At 45.4% G+C, this 24,474-nt stretch overlaps 5 protein-coding genes and 2 non-coding genes across 10 annotated transcripts; 3 read left to right on the top strand and 4 right to left on the bottom strand.

Moving 5' to 3' along the window:
* Positions 1-1,922: 1,922 nt before the first annotated feature.
* Positions 1,923-1,996, bottom strand: TRNAT-AGU (transfer RNA threonine (anticodon AGU)). Its single transcript has one exon. It is a non-coding gene; the product is annotated as a tRNA-Thr (tRNA).
* Positions 1,997-4,337: 2,341 nt separating this feature from the next.
* TRNAV-UAC (transfer RNA valine (anticodon UAC)) lies at positions 4,338-4,410 on the top strand. The gene has a single exon. It is a non-coding gene; the product is annotated as a tRNA-Val (tRNA).
* A 2,665-nt stretch (positions 4,411-7,075) lies between these two features.
* LOC109435914 (histone H2A type 1-H-like) lies at positions 7,076-8,809 on the bottom strand. The gene is made up of 2 exons (XM_088799324.1): positions 8,796-8,809; positions 7,076-8,331 (listed from the first exon to the last, which is right to left on the bottom strand). Exons 1-2 carry the CDS (start codon positions 8,807-8,809, stop codon positions 7,932-7,934), a joined length of 414 nt encoding a protein of 137 aa, XP_088655450.1. The 3' UTR covers positions 7,076-7,931.
* A 483-nt stretch (positions 8,810-9,292) lies between these two features.
* LOC141566980 (histone H2B type 1-K) lies at positions 9,293-15,134 on the top strand. 2 transcript variants are annotated; one of them, XM_019714190.3, is made up of 2 exons: positions 9,293-9,756; positions 14,536-15,134. In XM_019714190.3, the coding sequence occupies exons 1-2, from the start codon at positions 9,380-9,382 to the stop codon at positions 14,537-14,539; spliced, it is 381 nt and encodes a 126-aa protein (XP_019569749.2). In that variant the 5' UTR covers positions 9,293-9,379; the 3' UTR covers positions 14,540-15,134. The 2 variants fall into 2 exon arrangements, with proteins under 2 accessions (XP_019569749.2, XP_088655857.1); XM_088799731.1 differs by lacking the exon at positions 14,536-15,134 and having other exon boundaries at positions 9,294-9,854.
* H4C9 (H4 clustered histone 9) lies at positions 9,723-14,544 on the bottom strand. The gene has a single exon (XM_088799733.1). The coding sequence runs from the start codon at positions 13,048-13,050 to the stop codon at positions 12,739-12,741; it is 312 nt and encodes a 103-aa protein (XP_088655859.1). The 5' UTR covers positions 13,051-14,544; the 3' UTR covers positions 9,723-12,738.
* A 990-nt stretch (positions 15,135-16,124) lies between the features above and the next one.
* On the bottom strand, positions 16,125-17,725 carry LOC109435947 (histone H2A type 1). The gene has a single exon (XM_019714186.3). The coding sequence runs from the start codon at positions 17,664-17,666 to the stop codon at positions 17,274-17,276; it is 393 nt and encodes a 130-aa protein (XP_019569745.1). The 5' UTR covers positions 17,667-17,725; the 3' UTR covers positions 16,125-17,273.
* Positions 17,726-17,857: 132 nt separating this feature from the next.
* LOC109435951 (histone H2B type 1-C/E/F/G/I) lies at positions 17,858-24,191 on the top strand. 3 transcript variants are annotated; one of them, XR_012491864.2, is made up of 3 exons: positions 17,858-18,369; positions 20,405-20,576; positions 23,915-24,191. XR_012491864.2 is itself a non-coding variant. In XM_019714191.3 (2 exons), the coding sequence occupies exon 1, from the start codon at positions 17,981-17,983 to the stop codon at positions 18,359-18,361; it is 381 nt and encodes a 126-aa protein (XP_019569750.1). In that variant the 5' UTR covers positions 17,858-17,980; the 3' UTR covers positions 18,362-18,369; positions 23,915-24,191. The 3 variants fall into 3 exon arrangements, 2 of the variants coding, with proteins under 2 accessions (XP_019569750.1, XP_019569751.1); XM_019714191.3 differs by lacking the exon at positions 20,405-20,576; XM_019714192.3 differs by lacking the exon at positions 23,915-24,191 and having other exon boundaries at positions 20,405-22,756.
* Positions 24,192-24,474: the final 283 nt, after the last annotated feature.

The raw sequence follows: 24,474 nt of genomic DNA, 5'->3' as shown, positions 1-24,474 counted from the left end.
ACGACACTTCCTAGGGTCGCACAAAATCAAAATGGCGAGAGTCCAAATTTCACCAGCGCCTCCTCACTTGTCCTCAAAAATAAAAATGTGTCGAACTCCAAACCAGATGTCATAGCTTATTAATTCTTTGCCTGATACTGACAACCAAACTCCATCAGTTAGCTGTGTTTAAAAGGAACAACAGGCCCCACATGAATCACTCGTGCTAAACCCCACCAACTCCTAACCTATCTGCAGTTTCAGCCTCTCCCAGGACTGGAATTGCCTGGTCGGCACTAATGAGGTCATCTGCCTAAGAGTCGTTGACTTTTCCTAAGAGAAGGTGACCTTGCCTGAAATAACCCACTCTTTTAATTTTCTTGTCCCACCTTCATTCTACCTATAAAATCTTCCATTTTGCACAATTCGGAGCACCTTTCTGTTTACCAGATGGGATGCTGCCTGATTCATGAATTGTACAATAAAGCTAATTAGAACTTTAAATTTGCTCAGCTGAGTTTTCATTTTTTAAGAGCTAAAAATGTTGGTTAAGAGCTCTCAGGCTGAACTTCCAAGACAGAATTTAAAATGTTACTGCAAGGTGATTTTTGTTCAATTCATATCCTAGTCTTACCAATCAGCAAACCCATCACTTTCTTTTTAAATTAAATTTATTAGGGTGACATTGGTTAATACATTATATGTTTGAAGTGTACAATTCTATAATGCATCATTTATTTATTGCATTGTGTACTCACCACCCAAAGTCTAGTCTCCCTCTGCCACCATATATTTTGTCCCTTTTCACCCTCTTCTACCTCCCCCCGTTACCCTCCGGTAACCACTAAACTGTTGTCTGTGTCTATGAGTTTGTTTTTTTGTGTTTTGTTTTGTTTGTTGCTTTCAGTTTTATATCCCACACATGAGTGAAGTTATATGGTTCTTGTCCTTTTCTGTCTAACTGATTTCGCTTAGAATGATACTCTCAAGATCCATCCATGGTGTTTCAAATGACAGTATTTCATCTATTTTTTTTTTTTTTTTATGGCTGGTAACATTCCATTGTATATATGTACCACATCTTCTATATCCAGTCTTCCATGAAAGGACATTTTGGTTGTTTCCATGTCTTGGCTTTTGTGAATAAAGCTGCAATGAACATAGGGATGCATATGTCTTTACAAATAAATGTTTTCAATTTTTTTCAGGTAGATATCCAGAAGAGGGATTGCTGGGTTATATGGTAATTGTATTATTAATTTTTTGAGGACCCTCTATACTGTTTTCCATAATGGCTGCACTACTTTACATTTCCACCAACAGTGTATGAGGGTTCCTTTTTCTCCACAGCCTCTCCAACATTTATTATTTCTTGTCTTGTTGGTGACTGAGGATATAAGGTGATAACCTCATTGGGGTTTTGATTTACATTTCCCTAATGACTAGTGAGTGATGTTGAGCATTTTTTCGTGTATCTGTTGGCCATTTGTATGTCTTCTTGAGAGAAGGGTCTGTTCAGGTCCTCGGCCCATTTTTAAAATCAGATTGCTTTTCTTGTTTTTGAGTTGTACGAGTTCTTTATATATTTTGGCTATTAGGTCCTTATTGTAGGTATTGTTTGCAATACCTCCAGTTCAGTTGGTTGCCTTTTTGTTTTGTTGATGGTTTCATTTGCTGTGCAGAAGCTTTTTAGTTTCACGCAGTCCCCTTCATTTATTTTTTATTTTACTTCCCTTGCCTTTGAAACCCAACTACAGAAACTTATTCATTGTTCCCTTCATGCCAATCCCCTATATTGTGATGCAGTTATCTGGCAAGGGACCCTCCAGAGTTGGAATAACAATTCAATACATACAGGGCTAACCAGCTCTATAAATTCCTCAGTGCAGCTCCAACTTATTTAATGGCAAGAACACTATTGAAAATACAAAACCAAACAAAGTAGGCCCCGCTGGGATTCGAACCCAGGATCTCCTGTTTACTAGACAGGCGCTTTGACCGGCTAAGCCACAGGGCCCCATTTTCGATAAATGTTCAGTTATATCATATTTGTAACTTTTTCTGTGAAATGTAGCAATTTACCAGAATATTGATTTTGTGGCAAAAAAGAACATACCTGTTTCTGAACTCATTCTAAAGCAAAACTTCAATATTTAAAAAATGCATTCTTCAATTCAAATTTTTAGAAAATGACTTTAAATTGAAAGGAATGCAATTCCTATTTCATGTTGAATGTCGCCATCTAGGGGAAATTTTGGATATTGCAACACATTTTAAATTTGTTTCTTTGTTAATTAGGCAAATCTCTGTCCACAAATGTTGAGTCTCTACTGTATTTCAGGTACTTTTCTAGGTATTGGAGATAGAACAGTGAACAAAACAGATAAAAAATTCCATAGAATTTGTATTCTAGATGAAGCTAAAGAGCAAGTTTTAAAAATTTGTCCTCAATTCCCAAGCAAACAAGGGATACACGAATCAACTGTGCTAACGCCAGGTGACAGAGTGATACCTTGTGAGCTAATTCACTGCACATGAGCAAGACTACCGTGCTCCTTCTATTTCCTCTAACCTGACACAAGAAAGCAAGCAAAGATGAGGACACATGACATACCGAGATTTGCAGCCACCCCCCTCCTCCTGCCCAAATCAGGCGCCATCAGGCCCTCTCTTTCAAGGACAGTTTGGGCCTCAGCGGACCTGCTGCTTCATGTGGAGTTGGGCAGGATGAAACGTTGCTTTGGCACAGTCTCGTTCTTTCACTCATTGAGCTGCTGGGTTAAAACGACTTGATTGATCCCCGTCCTCAAAGATTATAAAACTGAGTGAAGGATTTGTTTATTCCCTTTGTTCCCATGTCCTGCTGCTATTCGTCTCCTTAGGTGTGCAACTTTTCTGATTTGCTTATTGTGTATCCTTTTGATCATATGTACTTTTTGCAGAGTTGGCATTTTTGTTTTGCACACATATACATCTACATAAGTGGTAAGGTATATATTCTTATGCCTTTTAAAAAGCATTATGACTTTAAGATACATCAAAGTTGCCCTGGACAGGATAAAGGCCCCCCACTTGTCACATGGCTCTAGAGAGCGGAGCCCAGAGCGTGAAGGAGACTTGTCAGACCAATATTGTGTCATGGAGGGATGGATGGGAGAGAGATCATGTAGAGGAGGTAAAACTTCTCCTCTATCCTCGTGGGGTCTATGTCTGGGCCTAAGCATTAAACTGACAAACAGATTAGTAGGAGAAAAACATACGACTTTCATTAAATAAATTTTACATGTACTTGGGAGCTCCCACAAAAAAAAAAAAGAAAACTCAAAGGAGCAACTCTTACATTATAGGTTGGACAAACGTGAAAACGTGACAAGACAAACCGGTTGGGGCTAGACAGTTAACTGTGGAAAAGTAACTAGGAAAATAAGGGTTAGTTTAATAAGGTTTTTGGTCCAGGTTTCCCTCAGCCCTGACTGCCTGTGTCTGGTAATAAAAATGTTTCTCCCTTTCTCCTGGTCCAGTAAGGTGCCTTTCACATGGGCATTTTATCTCCTGCCCTTAGGAAGAAAAAGAAGGGTCAGAATGCCTTTTTTGCATCTGTTGTTTTTAAGTCTTTAAATCAAAATAATCAATGTGCCAGAGGCATATTTTGGGGTGGCATGCTCTGAACACCTACAATTGAAAACATTTCTTTGCCTCCCATCTTAATGCACAAATATCCTAAGCTTAACTTGAGCAGCGAGCAGTCCCCAATTGGTCAGTTCTGACCCAGTCGCAAAGAAAGACAGGCCGTGAGAGCACTGCTAATTTCGTTTATAGACATCCATGTACGCAGCACCTGCTACCTGCCTCAGGTGTAGGCGCTACAGTGCGAGGTGCACTCGCACAGGGGTTTTAAGTGATGCACCCCTGTATTGACAGCACCTGAAGTGCTTGGCATGTGGAGTGGTGGAAGCTCTAAATAAATAATCATTGAATTAATGGAAGAACATAGATTAGTCTAGAAGTGTTCAAAGGGGCGCAAATCAAGAATGCGGTCTTATCCCTATGAGGACACAGTGAAAAGATGGCCATCTATAAATCAGGAAGCTGGCCCTCACCGGACATTGAATCTGATGTTGTCTTGATTTTGGGCTTCCCAGCATCCAGAACTGTGAGAAATAAATTCCTGTTGTTATAAGCCAAAAAAAAAAAAAAAAGAATGCGGTCTTAGATAATGTTTTCTTGTGTGTTTGCAGATGATACCACTTGTGCGTGAGTGAAATGCACTGGAAATGTAATTTAACGCCAAGAAAACGTTACCTTCGAATGATTCCAAACATTTTCTACTGTGGTTACTGCGCGCCGGCCAGGCGCACGGTTCCATAGTGCAGCGGTTAGCACGTCTGCTTTACACGCAGAAGGTCCTGGGTTCGATCCCCAGTGGAACCAGCGACGGGAGGATTTCCTTTTCCTAGGACCGCAAGGGAGCTTCTTTTGTTGCCGGTTGAGGCCTCTGAGAGCGCTAATGCGGAAACTGCGTTTCTCTGGGAGACCCACCGCCACAGTCTGCTCGCTCTGGGGTGCAGCGGGACGCCAGATTGTCAAAGCACAGTCCTGATAGTTCTGCTCCTACTGTCACTGTACGCGTTAGGGAGGATCGGGGTGTGAAGCCTGAGTGCTCCAGACGCTAACAGCCCCTCCCTCCAGAGTGCGAGGGCCTCATCCGCAGGGAACCCTGAGGTCGAGAAGCCGGGCGGAGACCGCCTGTCTTAGGTCAGACCCGCGCAGCCCTGGGCGCGAGTCCGGAACCTCAGCGGAGGCGCGCGTGCGCCGGAGCGAAGGGGCGGCTCTGCAGCTCTGTCGGCGGGGGCCTCGGGCTCCCCGGAGTCCAGCTGCAGCCCCTGCCTGATGCTCTCAGCAAAGACGCGCCGGGATTATCCTCCCAAGAGGGAGAAACGGGGTCTCTGGCCTGGGGGCATTTGATGCATCTGAGGGTTGCGGTTCCTTACTAACAACGAGAAATCTCCGAAAACCTCGACCTTACACGGTGAACCCTGCCACTCTCCCCAACCCCACTTCCACTCACAGTAAACACATGCGCAGAATCAACATGGACAGTCATTTCTGGCTCTTCTCCTGACATCGCTTTTCCTTGTTCCGCTCAGACTAGAGTTTGCTCTGGACCTCTCCTTCGCCAGCCCTGTCGCTAGCAGCCTGGCCGCCCCCACCCCACCCCACCCCCGGGCCTCACACTTAAGACTAAGAAGGCCAGTGATGTACGATGCCCCCAGACCAACAGCCAGGCATTCACAAAGGACGTCTGGAAAACGCCCACTTTTGGTCTCGGAAGCCCCGGCTCAGTTTATAGAAGACTTGCTAGCGACGCTCACTGAAAGCTACACAACGTAACTGAGAACCAGAAAGCTTGGCACGTCTCCCCCAGACACGTGTGTGCCAAGCAAGCTCTGCTAGTGGGCAGGCCCCGAGCGCGGGCCTTCTTCATCTGTCAGTTACCTGGCACCACAAGGTAGTTCTGTGCCAGACCCTACGCTTTCTACCGAGAGGTGGCCTTTCAGCCATGCGCGCAGCCCAGTAAGAGCTGGAGAAAATGCGTGCTAGAGAATTGCAAGATCGAGATATTTGTTTGTGTTTTAAATCCGAGTTTCCTCATTTACTGGTAGCGAAAGGATTGACAGCAGCTGGTCCTTCTGGAGTCCCCGTCTTCACCCCTGTAAAGCTGAGTAGAAATAACCTACACGAAAGAGAAAACTGAGGGAGATGTGATACAAGTGAACATAGATGACGGCAGTGAACGCTGTCAGGCTAATTACTGGGCTGCTAGAGGAACGATGTCTGAAGTACGAGACGTTGCTACTCGGTGGCAACACCTCTAAAGCTTCGTTGTGTGAGTTTCAGAATCCATGTCAGGTAGACAGTTGGGGAAGGTTGGGGGCTATTGTAGCCCTAAGAAGGGAAGGCTTTCAGAAATCAGAGCAGATAGTGTCATGCAGAAACTTCCCAACAGATGCTAAAACTATGAGAAAGAGACAAAAGATAGTTTTTGTTTTGTTTTGTTTTTTTGTTTTTGGCGCTTTCACAATCCACAAGGCCAGGAGACAGGAGGTGCCATGTGTATTCTCAGAGTACGATGCTATGCGACTAGCGAATAGCGGCTCATGGAAGCCCCTCTGGGCACCTGCTGTCCCCAATCACCTCCCAGTGGTCCCCAGGCAGCAACACCTGCTTCTCATTTCCAGCCACCTCCCCTCCTCAGGTCAGTCTTTCACTCCCACCTTAGAGGTTCCACTTCCCCTTTGCATCTCAGTCTAGAAACTGAAGGCCAGAGTCAGGGCTATTCTTTTGAGCCATGACTTCCACCCGAGTTCCTCCAGTTTTCTCCAGATTATCAGAGTTTGCAGTTTCAGCGCTGGCCCAGCCAGAGACAGAACTGTCTGATTCATGATTGGTCCTTTGTGTGTGGAAAGACTGCACAGTACACCTGGGAAAAGTTCCCTCTCTTTATTTTTATCACCTCAGTTTCTTCTTCTGGACTTTCAGCCAATGCCAACAGGACTTGGGTATGGCTGGGAGAAGCACTGGAGAGAGAAAAAGGAAAAACAGAAACCACCAGCTGGTGGGGTGGAGTGACGAGCATTTGTCTTTCTTGGTTCTGATTGGGAGTCCCTTCAGCTTCTTGTGGCTTTTCAGTCTCCAGTGCAGTGTTAAAAAGGTGGGAAGGTGTGTATGAGATCTCAATCTCCTGGCGTGCTGAGTAGGAGCCACTGTAGGGTCACAGCAGGCCACCAGAGCCACCTGCCGTGGGCCTTTCCTCTCATTTCCCAGTGACATCTGTCATCTAAAGAAACATGCACTGTCTTCTGTCCATCCCTAGAACTGCCCACCCTGTCAATCTCTCCACTACCCAGTGTTTTGCTCCTGGCTGACACACGAAACGGACAGACCTTAAGTTTCATGGCATGGGATTTCCCGGTGGATCCTCTCTGGGTTGGTGACACTTGTATACTCACTGCTCTCCCACTGCCACGTGCCTCAGGCCTCATCTTCAAGGGAGTGCCAGACACCCCCCCCCCCAGGTCCCTCTGACCCCCACCCCCGCTTACTTCATAGCCTCATGTGATGGTCCCAAGAAATGCTAAACACATTTTCTTTACACTTCGAGCTTCTCCTAGTATCTGCCAGTCTATTTCTTTTCAATTTACGTAGGTCTCTGATGAGGTAACACCTTTAAAGAAGTTGCCTCCACTTTCTAAAATCATAGCCCCATTATGCTCTATAGCTCATCTCCTGTTTCCATCCTGGGATATCCATCACCTGACAGTGCGTTTCCATGTTTACCTCCATTCCCAGGGAGGCAGGTTTCCTAGGTTGCATGGCTGTGATATCCTGAGCTGCTTCAAGAGTACAGGAAATGAATACATGTATTCCAAAGAAATAGGACCAAGAATTTACCAATATGGGATTCAGAAAATTCTGCCTATTTGTAATCAATAAATCATATTCTAATTGTCATTGGAATTAAATCCTAAAGAAAATGAAAGTGATCATTGAGTAGAATTTTAAGAATTTCACCATTTGATGAAAATTATCCTTTAGAATTAGATCACTTCAGAATCAGGCTGTTACTTTCCAAGACTCTTCTATATGCTGTGTTTTAATTTGTCAGTGCAGTTTGAGAACGCTAGTACTTGGTAACATTAGAATTACAAAGTGGGTTCAGTAATGTGCCCACCTGACTTCACCTGGAATTTCCCAACAAGACACGCCATTTCAGTAGGTCCGACTCCATTCAGGGGTACTTATTGTGGTTGTTTCAGCTACTCCCTGGAGGCTAGAAGCGCTTCGCAACGTAAACGTCAAAAACTAAACTACAACATAATTTGTGTGTAGCAGCTTTCTCTGATAGAGTAGGTGGCTCTGAAAAGAGCCTTCGTTTTCCAGGGTCCCTAACCTCACTCCTCCTTACTTGGCCTGTGGTGGCTCTCTGTCTTCTTGGGCAGCAGCACGGCCTGGATGTTGGGCAGGACGCCGCCCTGCGCGATGGTGACCTTGCCCAGCAGCTTGTTGAGCTCCTCGTCGTTGCGGATGGCCAGCTGCAGGTGGCGCGGGATGATGCGCGTCTTCTTGTTGTCGCGGGCCGCGTTGCCCGCCAGCTCCAGGATCTCGGCCGTCAGGTACTCCAGCACGGCCGCCAGGTACACGGGCGCGCCGGCCCCGACCCGCTCGGCGTAGTTGCCCTTGCGGAGCAGCCGGTGCACGCGACCCACGGGGAACTGCAGGCCGGCCCGCGACGAGCGCGTCTTGGCCTTGGCGCGCGCCTTGCCGCCTTGTTTCCGCGTCCGGACATACTGACTTGAGACTTTTACCGCCAATAGTCAAAATACAGGGGCTGTAGTCACACAACAGCCTAGACGTCTGTCGTCCCCCCCCCCCCCCCCCATGCCTTTCCCTAAGAAAGGGAGGATTTGTGGAACTGTGCCTCTCTGGGATTGAGTTTGTTACACCTTTTGTCTCTCCGCCTGGTCTTCAGATGAAGGGTTTGCAGTCAAAGACGAGTAAGATTTCTCGCGGGAAAAACAACCTAAGCCAGACAGGACCCCGTTGAGACCCCGGATGAGCTGTATGAAGGTTGATGGGAAGAGGCTTTGTCATTCCTTCCCCCTGCTTGAGAAAAGCTGCTGCAGACTCTTGCCTCTCCCTCTCACCTAATTGTGAGAGAGGCTCATTAGCTCCATAAGATCAAGCTCTTTCTGCTCAGCTCAAGGCATTGTTTTACCTGGAGAGACTCCCCCCCACCCCCTCAGGGAGGTACATACCACACCTTAGTCATCATGGGACTGGATGCCTCGGCTGTTTTGGGACAAATAATTGGATTTTGAAATAATTTTTTCTATGTGGTGTAAGAGTTTCACAGACCGTGCCTTAAATCATGTGAATTCTTTGTCTGTAATCAATAAATACCCACAATCGACCCCATTCAGGGCTCCAGTCTCCTGAGACTGCCAGTACCCTGGTCCTCTGTAATTTAACTGTATTGAGTTTCTGTCTATTATAGCTTAACCCGAAGCCGCCTCTTCTCGCCTCCCTACAGCCTTTGTTGGTAGGACGTGACAAGGGGCGGCACTTTTCAACCAACGTTTCTGGGCGCGAAAAAGAGGGCGTGTCATTGGTTAAAATTGCAGCTTCATCTTAACCAGTGCAAATACAAATTTGGGATTCCTGCGTTCTGATTGGGCAGAGTTAATAAGTTTGACGTGACAATGAATAACCACCAATCAGAGACAGGACTTTAGTTTATACCCTTATTTGCATGCGAGGTTTTATATAAAAGGGGCACGGTGTGTTCAGCTCGCATATTTCTCTTGGTGTTTCTTCCATCTCGCTTGGAGTCGTCCCCACCATGCCCGAGCCGGCCAAGTCCGCGCCTGCCCCGAAGAAGGGCTCCAAGAAGGCGGTGACCAAGGCGCAGAAGAAGGACGGCAAGAAGCGCAAGCGCAGCCGCAAGGAGAGCTACTCGGTGTATGTGTACAAGGTGCTGAAGCAAGTGCATCCGGACACGGGCATCTCGTCCAAGGCCATGGGCATCATGAACTCGTTCGTCAACGACATCTTCGAGCGCATCGCGGGCGAGGCGTCGCGCCTGGCGCATTACAACAAGCGCTCGACCATCACGTCCCGGGAGATCCAGACGGCCGTGCGCCTGCTGCTGCCCGGGGAGCTGGCCAAGCACGCTGTGTCCGAGGGCACCAAGGCCGTCACCAAGTACACCAGCGCCAAGTAAGTGCCTGTGCAGCACCCCTTAAACCAAAGGCTCTTTTCAGAGCCACCCACTTTGTCGAGAAGAGTTGTAGACACATTTCAAATAGAGGCTTAAATACAAGTGATGATGGCCTTGAGGTATGAGAACCCCAGCACACTGAGTAACGCCTGTGCTGGGATCGGTCTCTGGCTAGAAGGCAACCGGATATCCTACTAAGGGCCTCTTTGTAATCAGAGACAAGTGACAAGGTATTTAATGGGGAAATACAAGGACGTATCAGTAAGAACTGGAATCTTGTTCAGCCTTTAATTGAGCAAACTTTAAGGTCTGCATCTGTTTTCCTATTTGTAAAAAAACGACATGGGTCTTAACTTTGATTCCTTTCAGCTGTTCTGTGCCACCCAGAGAAAGAAAATATTCGTGTGAAAGGAGTGGGAATAAAAATGACTTTCTCAGGTTCACAACCTGACCAGTTGTAGAAGTGATTGGAATAATTGAATCAAATCGGGCTACTCAAGGGCAGATCTTGTACCTGTCCTGACACATTTCCCCAAATTCTCCGCCGGAGGAGTAGGATCACGACCCACCTATTCTGACGGCTGCTGTCTGCTTACTGATTTAAAATATTCCAGGTTTGGGTTAGAGAATATAACAGTTCTGCAACTTGGTTCTTTGATGTGGCTGGCAGTGCCTCTATTTTGCCATTTTAAAATGAGGACAATAAAACCATCTCGTGATTATTACATGAGATAATCCATGTAAAGTATTTAGCACACATTTCAGTGTTGTCATGGGCCGTGTTGCCCACCAACTCCAGGATCTCGGATATATATCTTAGGCATTATTCTGTCTTTTAAACTCTTGTCTCAACACCTTGCAAATGTTGGTCATTATGTTAATCAATCTTGCTATGAGAAGAGGAAAATCAGTCTGTTAAGAGCTCTTTTAGAAGAGCCCTACTCCAATTCAAGTCAAGTAAGAGATAAGCAGCCTAAATTTGTCCACTGATGCCTGCAGGGGTTTTCTTTTGTTTGTTTTTTGGAATTGACGGGAGGGAAATAACACCTATATGAAAAGGCAGCATTCATAAAAACTGAAAAATAAAAATCCAATGTTATTAAAATTAATTTCTGTGCATCTAAAGATAGTAATAACATTTAAAGACAAACCAACCCACAAGATGATAGATTTGTCACAAGCTGACAAGAGATTAAAACCCAAAATACATAAAGAATATTTACAAATCATAAATAAGTTTCAGGAAATAAAAAAATGGACAAAGAATATGGACAGGCTGTTCCCAGGAGGAGGAAGGGAGGGACGGAAGGAGTATTCCCAAATAGCTAAAATATCACATAAGAAAATAAGCAACTTTATTATAATCAGAGAAATGCAATTTAAATGCACAATGAGATACCTTAGGCTGGCAAACACTTTAGTCCGACATTAGGAAAATATTGAGGATACGGACTAACAAGAACTCTCAGTATTGGAATATGGGAGTGTAAACTAAAAATATAACTGGGACAGAAATTGCTCATTTCTGTTCATGTTGAATATATAGCCTATTACCAAACAATCCCACTCCTAGATATGTAAGCAGAGGAGGTGCCCAGCTGCCCATTACAGCTCTATGGGGGCTGGGGGTGGGGCAGGAATAAAGCAATTTAAATTTCCAACAGGGAAACGAATATTTAAATTATGTACTATTGACACACTACAAAAGATAATGAAAATAAACAATTACACATTTCAACACTACTTCAAAAGCAAATGTAGAAAAACATGTTTCATAAAGATAGATACAAAAGAAATATATTTAGAAGTTTATAAAATATGTGAAATGATGCTCTATATTGTTTAGGGATATGTCCATGTAAAGGTAAGAGAAAGCGTGGAAATAACCACCAAAATGATACTTGGGAATTGCAGGTAGGGGGTGGGTTAATTCCAGGATAAGAAAAAGGGCTCTGTTGATGAGAAGAGACAAATGGGAGTGATTTAACAGTATTTGAATTACTTTAGGTGGTAACATTTAAGTGGTGTGGTTTCATTAGCATCTTTTGTGTACCTGATCTATTTCAGTATTTAAAATCTTACCGGGGGCAAATATATCAAGACTCTTAATAATGCCCAAATGTGTTCTAGTGTAATTTGTAAACAAAAATATAAAAGAAGCCACTTTAAAATGGAGCAGGAGCTGACATCCCAAATTTGCTGCCCGGTTCCTCTTAGGCCTCAAACCTTGAAATGTTAAAACAGCAAAACAAACATTGGACTGGGCCGAGGGCAACAGTGTCTAAAAGGCATTTGCAAAGATAAGGAAGCAGATACTCCATGACTGCCAGATTGATGGCTACGCACCGAGAACTAGAAACATTGTTTAGAATCAGCATCAGTTAGCTTTTCTGCCTTCTTCGGTCAACAGATGGAATTGTTCCCCTTCCCCTGCTCAATACACGCCTTGGTCTCCTAATCACACTATTTCGGCTTCCGGCCGAATCTGCGCTCCCAAAATCGGTATTCTTGATTAAAGGCAAATAGTTCTCACATGGATAGTCCTTACTCATTTTGAAAGTCTTTTAAGTTAAATATAGAGGAAAAATGCATGCTTCCAAAAATTCTGCCCCACTCCTTCCCAAACACCAGGTAAGTTTCCTGAGTAGACATGCTTTATTAGTGTTGGAATGGCCTCTCCACCCCAGACCTGACCCAAGATTAACGCGGCTAGTTTCAATCCTCAGAATTAAAGCGGGGGAGGGGGGCTCAGGAAGATTCACCGACACCTGACAATGCTCACCAAATGCAGGATATTTTACACCATTACCTGCATTTGCAACATCCGTAGTCAGAACCTAGAAAACTGACCCAAGAAACACATTGAGTGGCAGACTTAAATAGCACTTGCAGGTAACCACTTAAGCTCTTTCTTTGAAAAGATGGCGGCCCTGAAAAGGGCCTTTGGTTTTGCTGCAGAAAGCGAGCTTACGGGGTCGGACTCAGCCCCCGAAGCCGTAGAGGGTGCGGCCCTGGCGCTTAAGGGCATAAACCACGTCCATGGCGGTGACCGTCTTGCGCTTGGCGTGCTCCGTATAGGTGACGGCGTCCCGGATCACGTTCTCCAGGAACACCTTCAGCACCCCGCGGGTCTCCTCGTAGATGAGCCCGGAGATGCGCTTGACGCCGCCGCGCCGGGCCAGGCGCCGGATGGCGGGCTTGGTGATGCCCTGGATGTTGTCGCGCAGGACCTTGCGGTGGCGCTTAGCGCCGCCCTTCCCGAGCCCCTTACCGCCTTTACCACGACCAGACATTGTCAAGAGGAAACAGGGCAGAACTGTGCAGTCGGGGGCCGAGGCTCCCTTTTATAACTAGCCCAGGCGGACCGGAGTGAAAACCGAAGGACCTGCAGCAGGAAGTCCCTGTGGGTTGGGGGAAGGGATCTGAAGCGGAACCGGGCGCCTGTGTTAGCTCCTTTGTTCTTTCTCACGCAATTCTTTTGAATCCTAAACGCTCAGGCTCTTTTTTCTCTCTCTTTCCTCATTTAATATGTTTCGAGCCCCATCCTCATTAATCACGACACTTTAACACCGCAGATACATAAAAAAGAGAAGACAAGAAAATGTCCTGTGGTTATCGCTACATACACACACGCATTTTTCTAACAGTATTAGCATAACACTATCATTCTTTAACGTTTTTCTCTACATACAGGTGAAATACATTCCACATCCTGACTTCCTATAGAAATAGAAAAAGATGGACTAACAGAATTTTAAGAGCTTCCAGGCATATTGCCTGGAAGTTTCTTCCACCAGAGATACCAATACGTATAATTTTCAACACCAGCTCCTCTCATGTCTTAGTATTTATAGTGGGTACAACCATTTAAAATGTATAATTCAGATTTGGCTTCTGATATAGAGAATTAACTTTTAAAACATTAAACACATGGTTAATCAGTACACCACGCTATTTCCCCACTGATTTGAGGGACTTAACTTATCATATATAGAATTAATTAACAATTCTGGAGTTTTACGTGTTCTGTATAGGTAGTGCTGAAGTATAATTGTCTGTAATGTTGAAAAATATTTTAGTATTTGGCAGTGAATTCACACCTCAATTATTTTTTCAAAAAACATTCTATCACCATTTTTCTTGAAATTACAAATGATTTTATCTAGTTTCAACAATTCCTTTTAAGACTCTTGTCAAAACTGTTAAATCTATACATTTGCTAGAATACATTTTTTGAAGTACTGTGTTCTCCTAATTTGAAAACCACTGAATCTCTCCAATCCAGATGTGTATCTCAGTAGTGTTTTCTAGATAATATGTAATTTTAAGAATTAAAAAAAAAAAACTTCCATTAATTACAAGCACAATTAATTTCTTGTTAATGTACATGTAGAAAATTCAAATTCAGGGAAAAGAAAGTATACCTCTTTTATTTTTAATTCAATTTCTCCAACAGTAGTAAACTGGAATCCATTTTACAGACGCTACACTTTAAAAATCTATAAAATTCCCACCAACTGGTAGCCTCCCTCTCTATTTGATTTTGTGAGTTTTTGCAAAGCAACTAGTGATAACAAGGTTAGCATAGGAAGGGTATCGGAAGTTTGTCAGACTCTGTAGTTTCTGAAATTATAGCCAAAGGTGTCTGTTCTTCTATAAACATTATTTCATTAAAATGTAATGTCCAGGCTTTTATCTAACATATGGAATGACAATATATCAAATAAACTTAGTTAAAATCAGGACATTTTTCCTCGTATCTTTACATTCTTTCACAGTTGAAGGGGAACACCGTGTGTCAGCCCAAACTCTGCTTCTTTGGCATAAAGATTATGTTGGAGAAACAGCATACACAAGAGAATATATGAACAAAGTAGAAGTTACCCTTTTGTAAGGGACATCGAAATTTGTAAAGGAAATCTCCATTTACAAGTGTCTGCCTCGGGTATCAGAAAGAGAAGAGGACACTCCAGACAGTCTCATCAATGGAGAGGCCTCTACTCAACCTGCACGACAAAACCTACTCTGTTCATCTCACTTTTCCTGATAACCTCTCATGAGTGCCCTCCCTCTGCCCACCGCACACCTTTTTCTTTTGTCTTTAACTGAAGATGGTAAATAAAGCCGTGGCTTGGCAGTCTTGAGGAGTTTAGTCTGTTTTCCTGAGTATCTCGTGTACGTGAGGTGTACATATTAATAAAATTCTGGTTGTTTTTCTCTTGTTAATCTGTGGTTTACTTTAGGAGGTCTTAGCCCAAAACTCAGAAAGATAGAGGGAAAATGATTTTGTCCTCTCCTACACAGTACACACCAAATCTGTCAGCAAACTTTATTAGCTACACTTGCAAATCCCACACCCTGTATTTGTCTATTACCCGCAATTGCGGTCAAGTGCCATTATCTCTCAAAAAGATCACTGCAACACCTAATTTACATCCTTCCTTCTAAAGTTTGTATTCACCACACAGTTGCCTTAGTGAGCTTTCAAAGAAACGTACATGAGGTTATGCCTTTCCTCTGTTCAAAACTCTTAGAATAGACATTTAAAATGATTTGCAGAACTCATGGCATGAACAGAAAACCCCACGTCGTCATAAACCCCTACATGAGGGACCTCTGCTTTTCTCTGTGAACTCAGTCTGCCCTTCGTAGATCTTAAACATTCTGGACTTGAACTCCATCTTCAACTTCCTTGAACTTCTCTGCCTCCCTTATTCATCCCACCTATGCGAGTGCCTCAGATATTTGCATTATATTCTTTGCTCAGAACACTCTCCCCAAAACAGCAACATAGTTTACTCCCTTCCGATCTGTTCAAATACAATCTAGTCAGTTTTCCAGGGTCATGGCAACACATGGAAGAGGCAACAGGACTACTTTTACAGTAGGATCTAAGAAGTTGGGGTCCAAGCCTGCCGCCTTCGTGCTCCAGGACACAGAAGCCAGGCAGACGTCAATCAATGACACACAGCAAACTCTCCGGAGACTGGAGATTCCATAAGGACCGTCCCTGCAGTTACATGCTTTACAAGAGTTAGACAAACCTGCCCCTATTCTTGCATCTCACAGAAGTTAAAGATAAACCTACAGTTGCTCTTCTAGCCTTCTTTCCCTCATACCAACACGTTTTCCATGAAAACAGAAGATACATGTAAACCCTAGAGCGGGGAATGGACGGGCTCTCTCTTCCACTAACGATTAGAAACCACGACCCTGTCAATGGGTGGCCTTTGTTCTCTTACTTACTCTGCTAAATAAACTTACTTTCACTTAAAACTCTAGATCGGCTCCCCTTTGAATTCTTCCCTATGTGAAGCCGAGAAAGTGTGTCATGTCTGGACACCGGAACAAGGCGGCAAGGCGCGCGCCAAGGCCAAGACGCGCTGGTCGCGGGCCGGCCTGCAGTTCCCCGTGGGCCGCGTGCACCGGCTGCTCCGCAAGGGCAACTACGCCGAGCGGGTCGCGACTGGAGCGCCTGTGTACCTGGTGGGGGGGGAAAGTGGGGTGAATGTCTCCCCCCACCTCCCAACTCCTGTGTACCTGGGTCCTCAGAATGTCACTTTATTTAGACATTGGGTCTTTGCAGAGGTAATTATTAAGGACCTCGAGATGACATCACTTTGGATTTAGACTGGGCCCTGAATCTAATTACTGACTGCTGTCCTTACAAGAGAGGACACTGGTACAGGGCAGAAGGGTGTGAGGGGGGTAGAGGCTGGAGATGTTGCAAGCCAGGCGGGACGGAGGCACAATGACTTCTCCCTCAGCTGCTATAAGGAAGCAGCCCTGGTAGCACCTTGATCTCGGACCTCTGACCTCCAGAACTGTGATAGGATCCATTTGTTTAATGTCATCCATTTCGTGGTAAATTGTTACAGGCAGCCACTGTGAACTATCAGCCAAAAGAGAACACTGACAGCTGTTCCTGTCACCCTTGTAGCCGCTGGACCTCATTTAGTGTTCCGTGTAGCACTGATCACAACCTAAATTACTACTTTACTTTTGGGGGGATCATGAGTGCCTACCACTACTACTGTTGTCAGCACTTTTTATTCCAAGTCATATTTATAGTAGGATGGGAGGTCTTTTAAAATTCATGAATATATATACAAGAACTAACGTGGTTTTCCAATGTTTTCCTTTCGCCAAGGGAAATGGGAAGCCCTTTCCCAGAAAGTATGAGTGGCACTAGAGACTGGTTTTCGGAAGACTGCGCTTTAACCCTGAGGGACGGCTGCACTGACGACCTGAATAACGTGTTACATAAAGTATCTCTGTACCCATTTCAATAGGCTGATGGTAACTTCCGTTTGAATTGTACTTTTCAAGTGGATAGTTTCACCTCTCCAAAGCGTTTAAATACTGACATCTACCGACCAAGTGCAGTAAACGTCACTTTCAATTATCAGCCTAAGTTAAGAACACGCGAGCCCTTTTAGCGAAAAAGTGGGTGGCTCTGAAAAGAGCCTTTGGTTCAGATTAGACCTACTGGAGATACCCCCGAGTAAGGTCGCTTCTACTTGCCCTTGGCCTTGTGGTGGCTCTCGGTCTTCTTGGGCAGCAGCACGGCCTGGATGTTGGGCAGGACGCCGCCCTGCGCGATGGTGACCTTGCCCAGCAGCTTGTTGAGCTCCTCGTCGTTGCGGATGGCCAGCTGCAGGTGGCGCGGGATGATGCGCGTCTTCTTGTTGTCGCGGGCCGCGTTGCCCGCCAGCTCCAGGATCTCGGCCGTCAGGTACTCCAGCACGGCCGCCAGGTACACGGGCGCGCCGGCCCCGACCCGCTCGGCGTAGTTGCCCTTGCGGAGCAGTCGGTGCACGCGACCCACGGGGAACTGCAGGCCGGCCCGCGACGAGCGCGTCTTGGCCTTGGCGCGCGCCTTGCCACCTTGTTTCCCGCGTCCAGACATGACACAAAAATAGTCACCGGTCCGACTGGTGTCTGACACGAGTCACCCAGGGCGCTCCTTCTTATAGTGGTGCCGGGTCGCGACCGTGAATCCGCGCCGAGTTAGGGCCCTTTCGCTTAAACCAATGGAGCCCGGGGTTGGAAATACTCCAATTCTGATTGGACCACGTTCACGTGTGACGTTTGCAGCGTTCACCGCCAATCAGACACGACTTTACTCACCGCCTCCTTTAAGAGGCTGTGGACCGAGAAGACGCTTGCAGTCTCTGCTGATCTTTCCTGCGTTTCCCGTCTCGCTCTGCGACTCCCCCGACCATGCCCGAGCCGGCCAAGTCCGCGCCCGCCCCGAAGAAGGGCTCCAAGAAGGCGGTGACCAAGGCGCAGAAGAAGGACGGCAAGAAGCGCAAGCGCAGCCGCAAGGAGAGCTACTCGGTGTACGTGTACAAGGTGCTGAAGCAGGTGCACCCGGACACGGGCATCTCGTCCAAGGCCATGGGCATCATGAACTCGTTCGTCAACGACATCTTCGAGCGCATCGCGGGCGAGGCGTCGCGCCTGGCGCATTACAACAAGCGCTCGACCATCACGTCCCGGGAGATCCAGACGGCCGTGCGCCTGCTGCTGCCCGGGGAGCTGGCCAAGCACGCCGTGTCCGAGGGCACCAAGGCGGTCACCAAGTACACCAGCTCCAAGTAGACTCGCAGGTAAACGGCTTGGCTCACACCCCAAAGGCTCTTTTCAGAGCCACCCACTCTTCCACAAAGGGAGCTGGTGCTTTTTTTCCTCTGTGCTGCGTCTTGTCACTCGTTTTGTCTGCGAAGTAGGGCGACAGCGTGGAGGCCTGCCTTTCACGGTCCGCCAGAGCTCCACTAGCGACTAAAGAGCGTTACCCCTGACTCTGTCAAAGCTCGGTAACCCCTTTGTGTAGAGAACGCCTGAGCTTTTCAGTGTCACGGAAGAATTTCCTGCCTTTTGTTCTGCCACTAGTTCTGGTGACCCTCGGGGCTAAGTTACGATGGAAGAGAATTTTCAACTCCAAGCAAATTCAGTTCTCCCGTGTCCCTATCGGGGATGGAGTTGGACTGCACCCCGGGAGGAGTTTGCGCGGGCTGTTTGAGTTCGCCCGGGAGCTTGCTCCGCGGCCACGCGATTCCGGACATCCTGGAAGCGCCGGGTATGGGCCCCGCACACAACCGCAGCGCGATAAACTGTCGGATGGTCCATCCTGATTGTCATTCTTTCCTTTGGCGTTTTATTCTTTTCTAGAATGACATTATTTCCTCTCAATTTTTGTTGGCGAAAAAGGAATTTGAAGGGTGTAATTTTCAGTCAGAAATACCGATGCTTTATTTTTAACTGGGATACTGCTTTCCCTTTGGCGTATATCCGTATAATAAAAAACATTCCAAGACAAAGTACAACTATTTGTGGTCCAGTGAAGGCAAAGAAGCTGGAGAATAATTATCCCACATTCTCTTCTGAGATAAAAATCAGTTTCTATTCTAAAATTTGTTTGGTTAGTGAAAGGTGCTAAAGGACCAGAAGAATATGTATTAGAAGCAAATAATTTAAATGGAAAGTTAGAAAAGAAATGGCGAGTGTAGCTAGTCAAAGGATATGATTCTCATTTCTAGGGAAAAAATGTGGGCGAAAAGGGGGTTCTATGGAATGTAACCTCACATGGTGTCGTGAGGGTCGTGAGACCCTAGGCCAATAACTTTAGTAAAAGGTTATCTTGTCCTTAAACCAGCCCGGTCCACTGTCTTTGTTCATCTAGGCTCACACACCCCTGCAATGCCTCCAGACCCTCCTAACGCGTGGCCACCCTCAAGAAGGCACATAATATTAACTTCCCTGCAATCCAGTCCCCACCTTACTCTCTTCCACCTCCATGTCATCTTTACTTTTCCTCCTTAATCTCAAATGCATAAAAGAAACTGCAAAACTGTCATTCTCAGAAGCTTCTGAGATCTTGCTTCTCAGCATGTCGTCAGTTGCGCTCAAATAAACACATAAACATTCTCTACGTTTGGACGTTTCTTGCATTGACCGTCTTTTGACTTAAATTTGAATGAAAACTATCAGTATGATCTTACTTTTTTTTTCTTTTTAGAAACCAACTTTTTGCCTCCTAGCAGTTTTTGTAGTACAGTAAAAGTCTACAACCAATGGCAGTTCATGAACGGTTAGGATCCCTGTCACCGAGATTCGTTTCTGGAGTCCTTTTCCAAAGAGCAAACTATTTGTAGATTTTGGTTAAATGTTATGAATTAAAATAGATTTAAGGGACATAGCAACCAAATGCTGTGTGCTGACCTAGTGAAATCCCACCTTAGAAAAAAATATTGTAAAAAAAGTATTTGAGGCAATTGAGAATTAAAAAAAGAGAGAGAGAGACTGGATATTGGATGATGTTACAAAGCATTTTTAAATTTTCATAAGTGTGAAAATCTTGTATTTTGTCTGTGTCTGTTGGAACATTTGTGAAAATATTCGGGGTTGAAATAACATGTTTGTGAATTCTTTACACTGTCCCCCTCCCGCCCAACGCCGGAGAATAATGAAACAATATGGGCAAAATGGTGGCAATGATTGAAGGACGCATACTGGACACTCGGAGTGTCGCTATTCTCTTTCGAGTACTGTTTGTGTACATAATCCCTTCCCCTCCAGAAGAAAAGTTAAAAAACAAAACAAGTTGGCCCTAGCTTAAACGTATTTCTCTTTTGGTCAACAAAGGGTGACACTGAGAGAGATCAAGTGTTGGCAGAAATTCTGGGGACTGAATTGAGGGAACAAGAAGAGAGGCCATCTGCCGGAGGGAGGCCCTCACAGCAGCTGAGCCCTCCACCCCTCGTCCTCCGTGGCACAGGCGCTGAGGAACACTATCGCCATCTCGTGGCCCTTTTGGGTAATGTTGCTAAAACTTTTGTTTTATGGTTTCCATTAGACAGTCCATTGCTTGGGTTTAATAACTGCATATACCCGGGGTGCCAAAAAAAAAAATGTATACAAGTGGACACTTCGGTCAACATTGCTCAAACAGTAGTTTGCCATAATCAGAAGTGTCTGGACGCTGATGGTAACCACTTTGAACACCTCTTATAATTGCAGAAGTCAAACGTGACTTGTATTCATGTTATCAGTATATATTGAGTATTACAATTTTAATAGTATTTTTTCCTCTAAAAATGTGTACACATTTTTTTGGCACCCTCTGTATAGAGAATACAATAAGCAGTCCTGCTCCCAACAGTCCTCAAGCTCCCAGTTCCCCATCAATAACAAAGAAACCCATTTGTTAGTTTCCTCTGCACCCCTCTGGCATTTCTTTACACAAACACAAATATATGCATGTGGGTTCTCTTCACTTCTCTTCAGATCAATAGCCAATGGTCACATGTTCCTCTCACTGTTCTGTCTCTTGTTTTTCTCATTATCCAGGTTGGAACCCCTTCCTAATAGTAAGTAGAGTGGCTGAATCTTCTTGGCAGGCACACCTGAGCCAGTGATCCCGGGGGTGGGGGGTAACCTGCTCTACACTGGGGTCCCACGATGGCTGCATCTTCCCTGAAAATCAGCGGGTGCTTATCTATGAGAGGAAGGGACCCTCGGGCCTCTCTTAGGTGTGGCCCAGAGACTGAACTGGTCTGGACAGCTGTGAGGGGCTAAATTCCTCTTCCCCTCCTGGGATGGGGACTCCACATTTTGTGAGGGACACTGAGGTCCTCATGCCCAGCATGCATTTTGTCAGTGAGGCCTTCTTTGATCGTCATCTTATACTTGAGCCACCCCCTCTGCATTTCCTACCCCTATGTACTGCTCTGCTGTTCTTCCCAATATGTCTCAAGGTCTGACGTGCTCTGTATTTTACCTCTTCACCCACTTGTCTTCATACCCCCTCCCCACTAGAATGTAAGTCCATCGACACCTGTGTTTTCCTTTTTTGCTCTATTTTCTTTACTCCCTTCAATGGATGACCCCAAATCAAAGACAACTCGTCTCCCCTCCCACATTCCCCGAGTGCTCCTTCTGGTTGAATTCCCAGTTTTGTCTCACTCTCTACCCCCCCCCCCCCCACACACACACACACACTCCACTCCCGCAAAAACCTTGGTACAGAAGACATCCTGAGTTAGGGAGAAGGAAAGGCACCTGGGGCTTTAAAGGCTCATTGCGGGATGAGCAGACATTTAGTGAATAGACCTTTGCTCTGCCCTATAGACAGGTTCAGAAGAGGTCATCTCTGATAATCTATTGTTATGGACAGGACTCTTAATTCTTCAAGTTCTAGATAGTTAGTGGGAGAGGGAGAAGTTTCTCTTCAGTCCACAAGGTCTTGGTTGCCTGTAGCTCAAAACATTGCACATACCACAGAGGCACATCTTGGGATGACTCGTTCTGAATGCCCACAAAACCATTACTCTACATCATCTACAATTTTCCAGCTTATTTTTAAAAAGCATTCCTATCCTAAACAAATATTTCATACCCAATTAAATAGGCTCTTCTTTCCTCAGAGGGAAACCCCCATCTCCATGCCTGGGGCCCCTATACTCTTTTCTTGCTTCAAGTTGCACCCTTTAATACCCATTCCTGCATCCTTTGGTCTCATGTAGTTTTCTTCTAAGCCACCACAGCTCTTGATTTAAACTGGCTTTGTGTTTCTGCTCTCCTGCCATCTGTTCTTCATGTGTGTGGCTTCTTTTCTGACCATCTCTCCGGCCCTAAGAACAGTAACGATCACATGGCAACCTGGCATATTTCTAACCCCCAGCGTCAGAATGTGTTGATCTGTCCTGCAGAGTGGAAAGAGCTGTTTTTCCTTTCGAACACTTTTCTTAGAAACCAAGATAGGAAAATGGACAATTTGTGTGGATCTTGCATTTCCCACAATTGGCAGCCTCCGTTCAGCCCTTGACAATGTCTCCTGCCAAGGAAGTTTGTCCTGGTGAGATTCCTGCTCAAAACGGATGGTGACTTCTCAATCAGAAATTCTAAAGTTCTCCTGGCACGCTCTTAAATGTTGCCCATAATATGCATATGAAACAAATGTCTTTTTAGGACAATAAAGGGATTGTTGCTTTGTCATTCATCCTACTTGCCTGGTAAGCAACAGAGATAAGATTCAAAGCCTTACAGGGTTTTGTTTTGGCATTGCCGAGTTCTTCCTAAAGCTCATTTATTTCCATAAAACTGTTGCCCCTGAATTAAACCTCACTTGCTTTATCTAGTAGGTTCCACACCTGACCTACAAGCACTTGGATAATCTGGAGTAACCATAGTGGTATATGTTTTGTTTTCTGACAATAGATAACTTTAATAACTGTTGAATAAGCGCCTACAGCTGAGAACTATTTCAGGTATTTGGTAAACAAAAGGAGTAAGATGTCCCTGTATGTAACTGTTATGACTTAATACAAATAAAGCTCTGTATGGTGAGAGAGAGAGAGAAAGAGGTGCTTTTATACTTAATTCCAATAATCCTGCGTCCATGTATAAAGTGATCCGTTCAGGACCCTCCCCAACTTCATAGCCATCTGGCCCCGGGTACATAGGGCTACACCCCCACTTTCTCTCATCTTGGCGTTTAGGACTCATGGGTTCTTTATACCATCCTTTGTGTGTAGTGGACATTTCCATAATAGAAAATTAAAAAATGATCTACAATCCACACCCACCAAATGGCTAACATTACAAAAGACGACCATATAAGGAGGACATGGGCCCATGGGAGAGCTTCTTTGCTGCTGGTGGGATGTCAACCATGTAAACACTTGGTGAGAGAGGGGAGTGTCATCTTTTTATTAACTTAAACATCCATAATTTATGACTCAGAAATGTGTGCGTGTGTACATGAGACTGAATGCACAGGAAGGGTCCTAGAAGTATAATTTGTAATAATGAAAAAGGGAAACAGAAATATTTGCCAGCATTATAAAAGGTGTGGAAGGCAGCCTCCAGGATGGCCCCCAGTGGCCCCCAGCTCCTGTTATTCAGGTCCTAGTGTGATCTCATCCCCGAGAGTGTGAGCTGGGCCAACCAAATTATGTCCCGTGAACAGAATACAACAAAAGTGATGGGATGTCATTTCCAAGGTTAGGTTGCTTACCTTGGAAATGGTGGCTGCTGTCTTGCTGTCACTGCCTCTGGCTCATCCCACTTTCTCTGATGAAGCCACTGTGTCCTGAGATGTGCTGTGGAGAATCCAAATGGCAAGAAACTGAGTCCTGTCTTCCGATGATTTAGGTCCTCAATGGAACGGTCCCTGGGAACTGGATCCTGCCAAACCCCACGTCAGTGACCTGGAAAGCTCATCCTTCCCCAGGGTGGGCTTGAGATACCTGAGGTCCCTGCCCACATCTTGACTGCAGCCTGTGAGGGACCGTGAGCCAGAGGAGCCAGCGAAGCCACGCCCAGAATCCTGAGCCACAGAAACTGGCAGATAATAGACGATGTTTCATGCAACTAAGATTTGGGGTAATTTGTTACACAGTAATAGGTAATGAATGCGAATGATAAATAAGTTGTGGTATGTTCATGACACTACACAGGAGTGGGAACAGGTGAAAACACATCTATGGCCGTAATGGACCTTAAGGATATTATGAATGAAAACGGAAAAAAGATGTGTATGACTCTATTTACATAAAGTAGGTAATGTTTGGGACTGCAAACATTGGTCATAAGATAATGAGGAAAATGCACGGGAGTGATAAGGGAAGAGGTTCGTGGTCCCTTCTGGGAAGGGGAAGGGAGGGGACAGAGGTATGGCTGGGAAACAGTGGAGGAGGTTACTTTCTCCCAGC

Source organism: Rhinolophus sinicus, chromosome 7 (assembly GCF_057876585.1).
Source record: "Rhinolophus sinicus isolate RSI-liver-muscle chromosome 7, RSI-T2T, whole genome shotgun sequence".
Taxonomy (NCBI): domain Eukaryota; kingdom Metazoa; phylum Chordata; class Mammalia; order Chiroptera; family Rhinolophidae; genus Rhinolophus; species Rhinolophus sinicus.
This window is presented reverse-complemented; position numbering and strand designations above follow the sequence as displayed.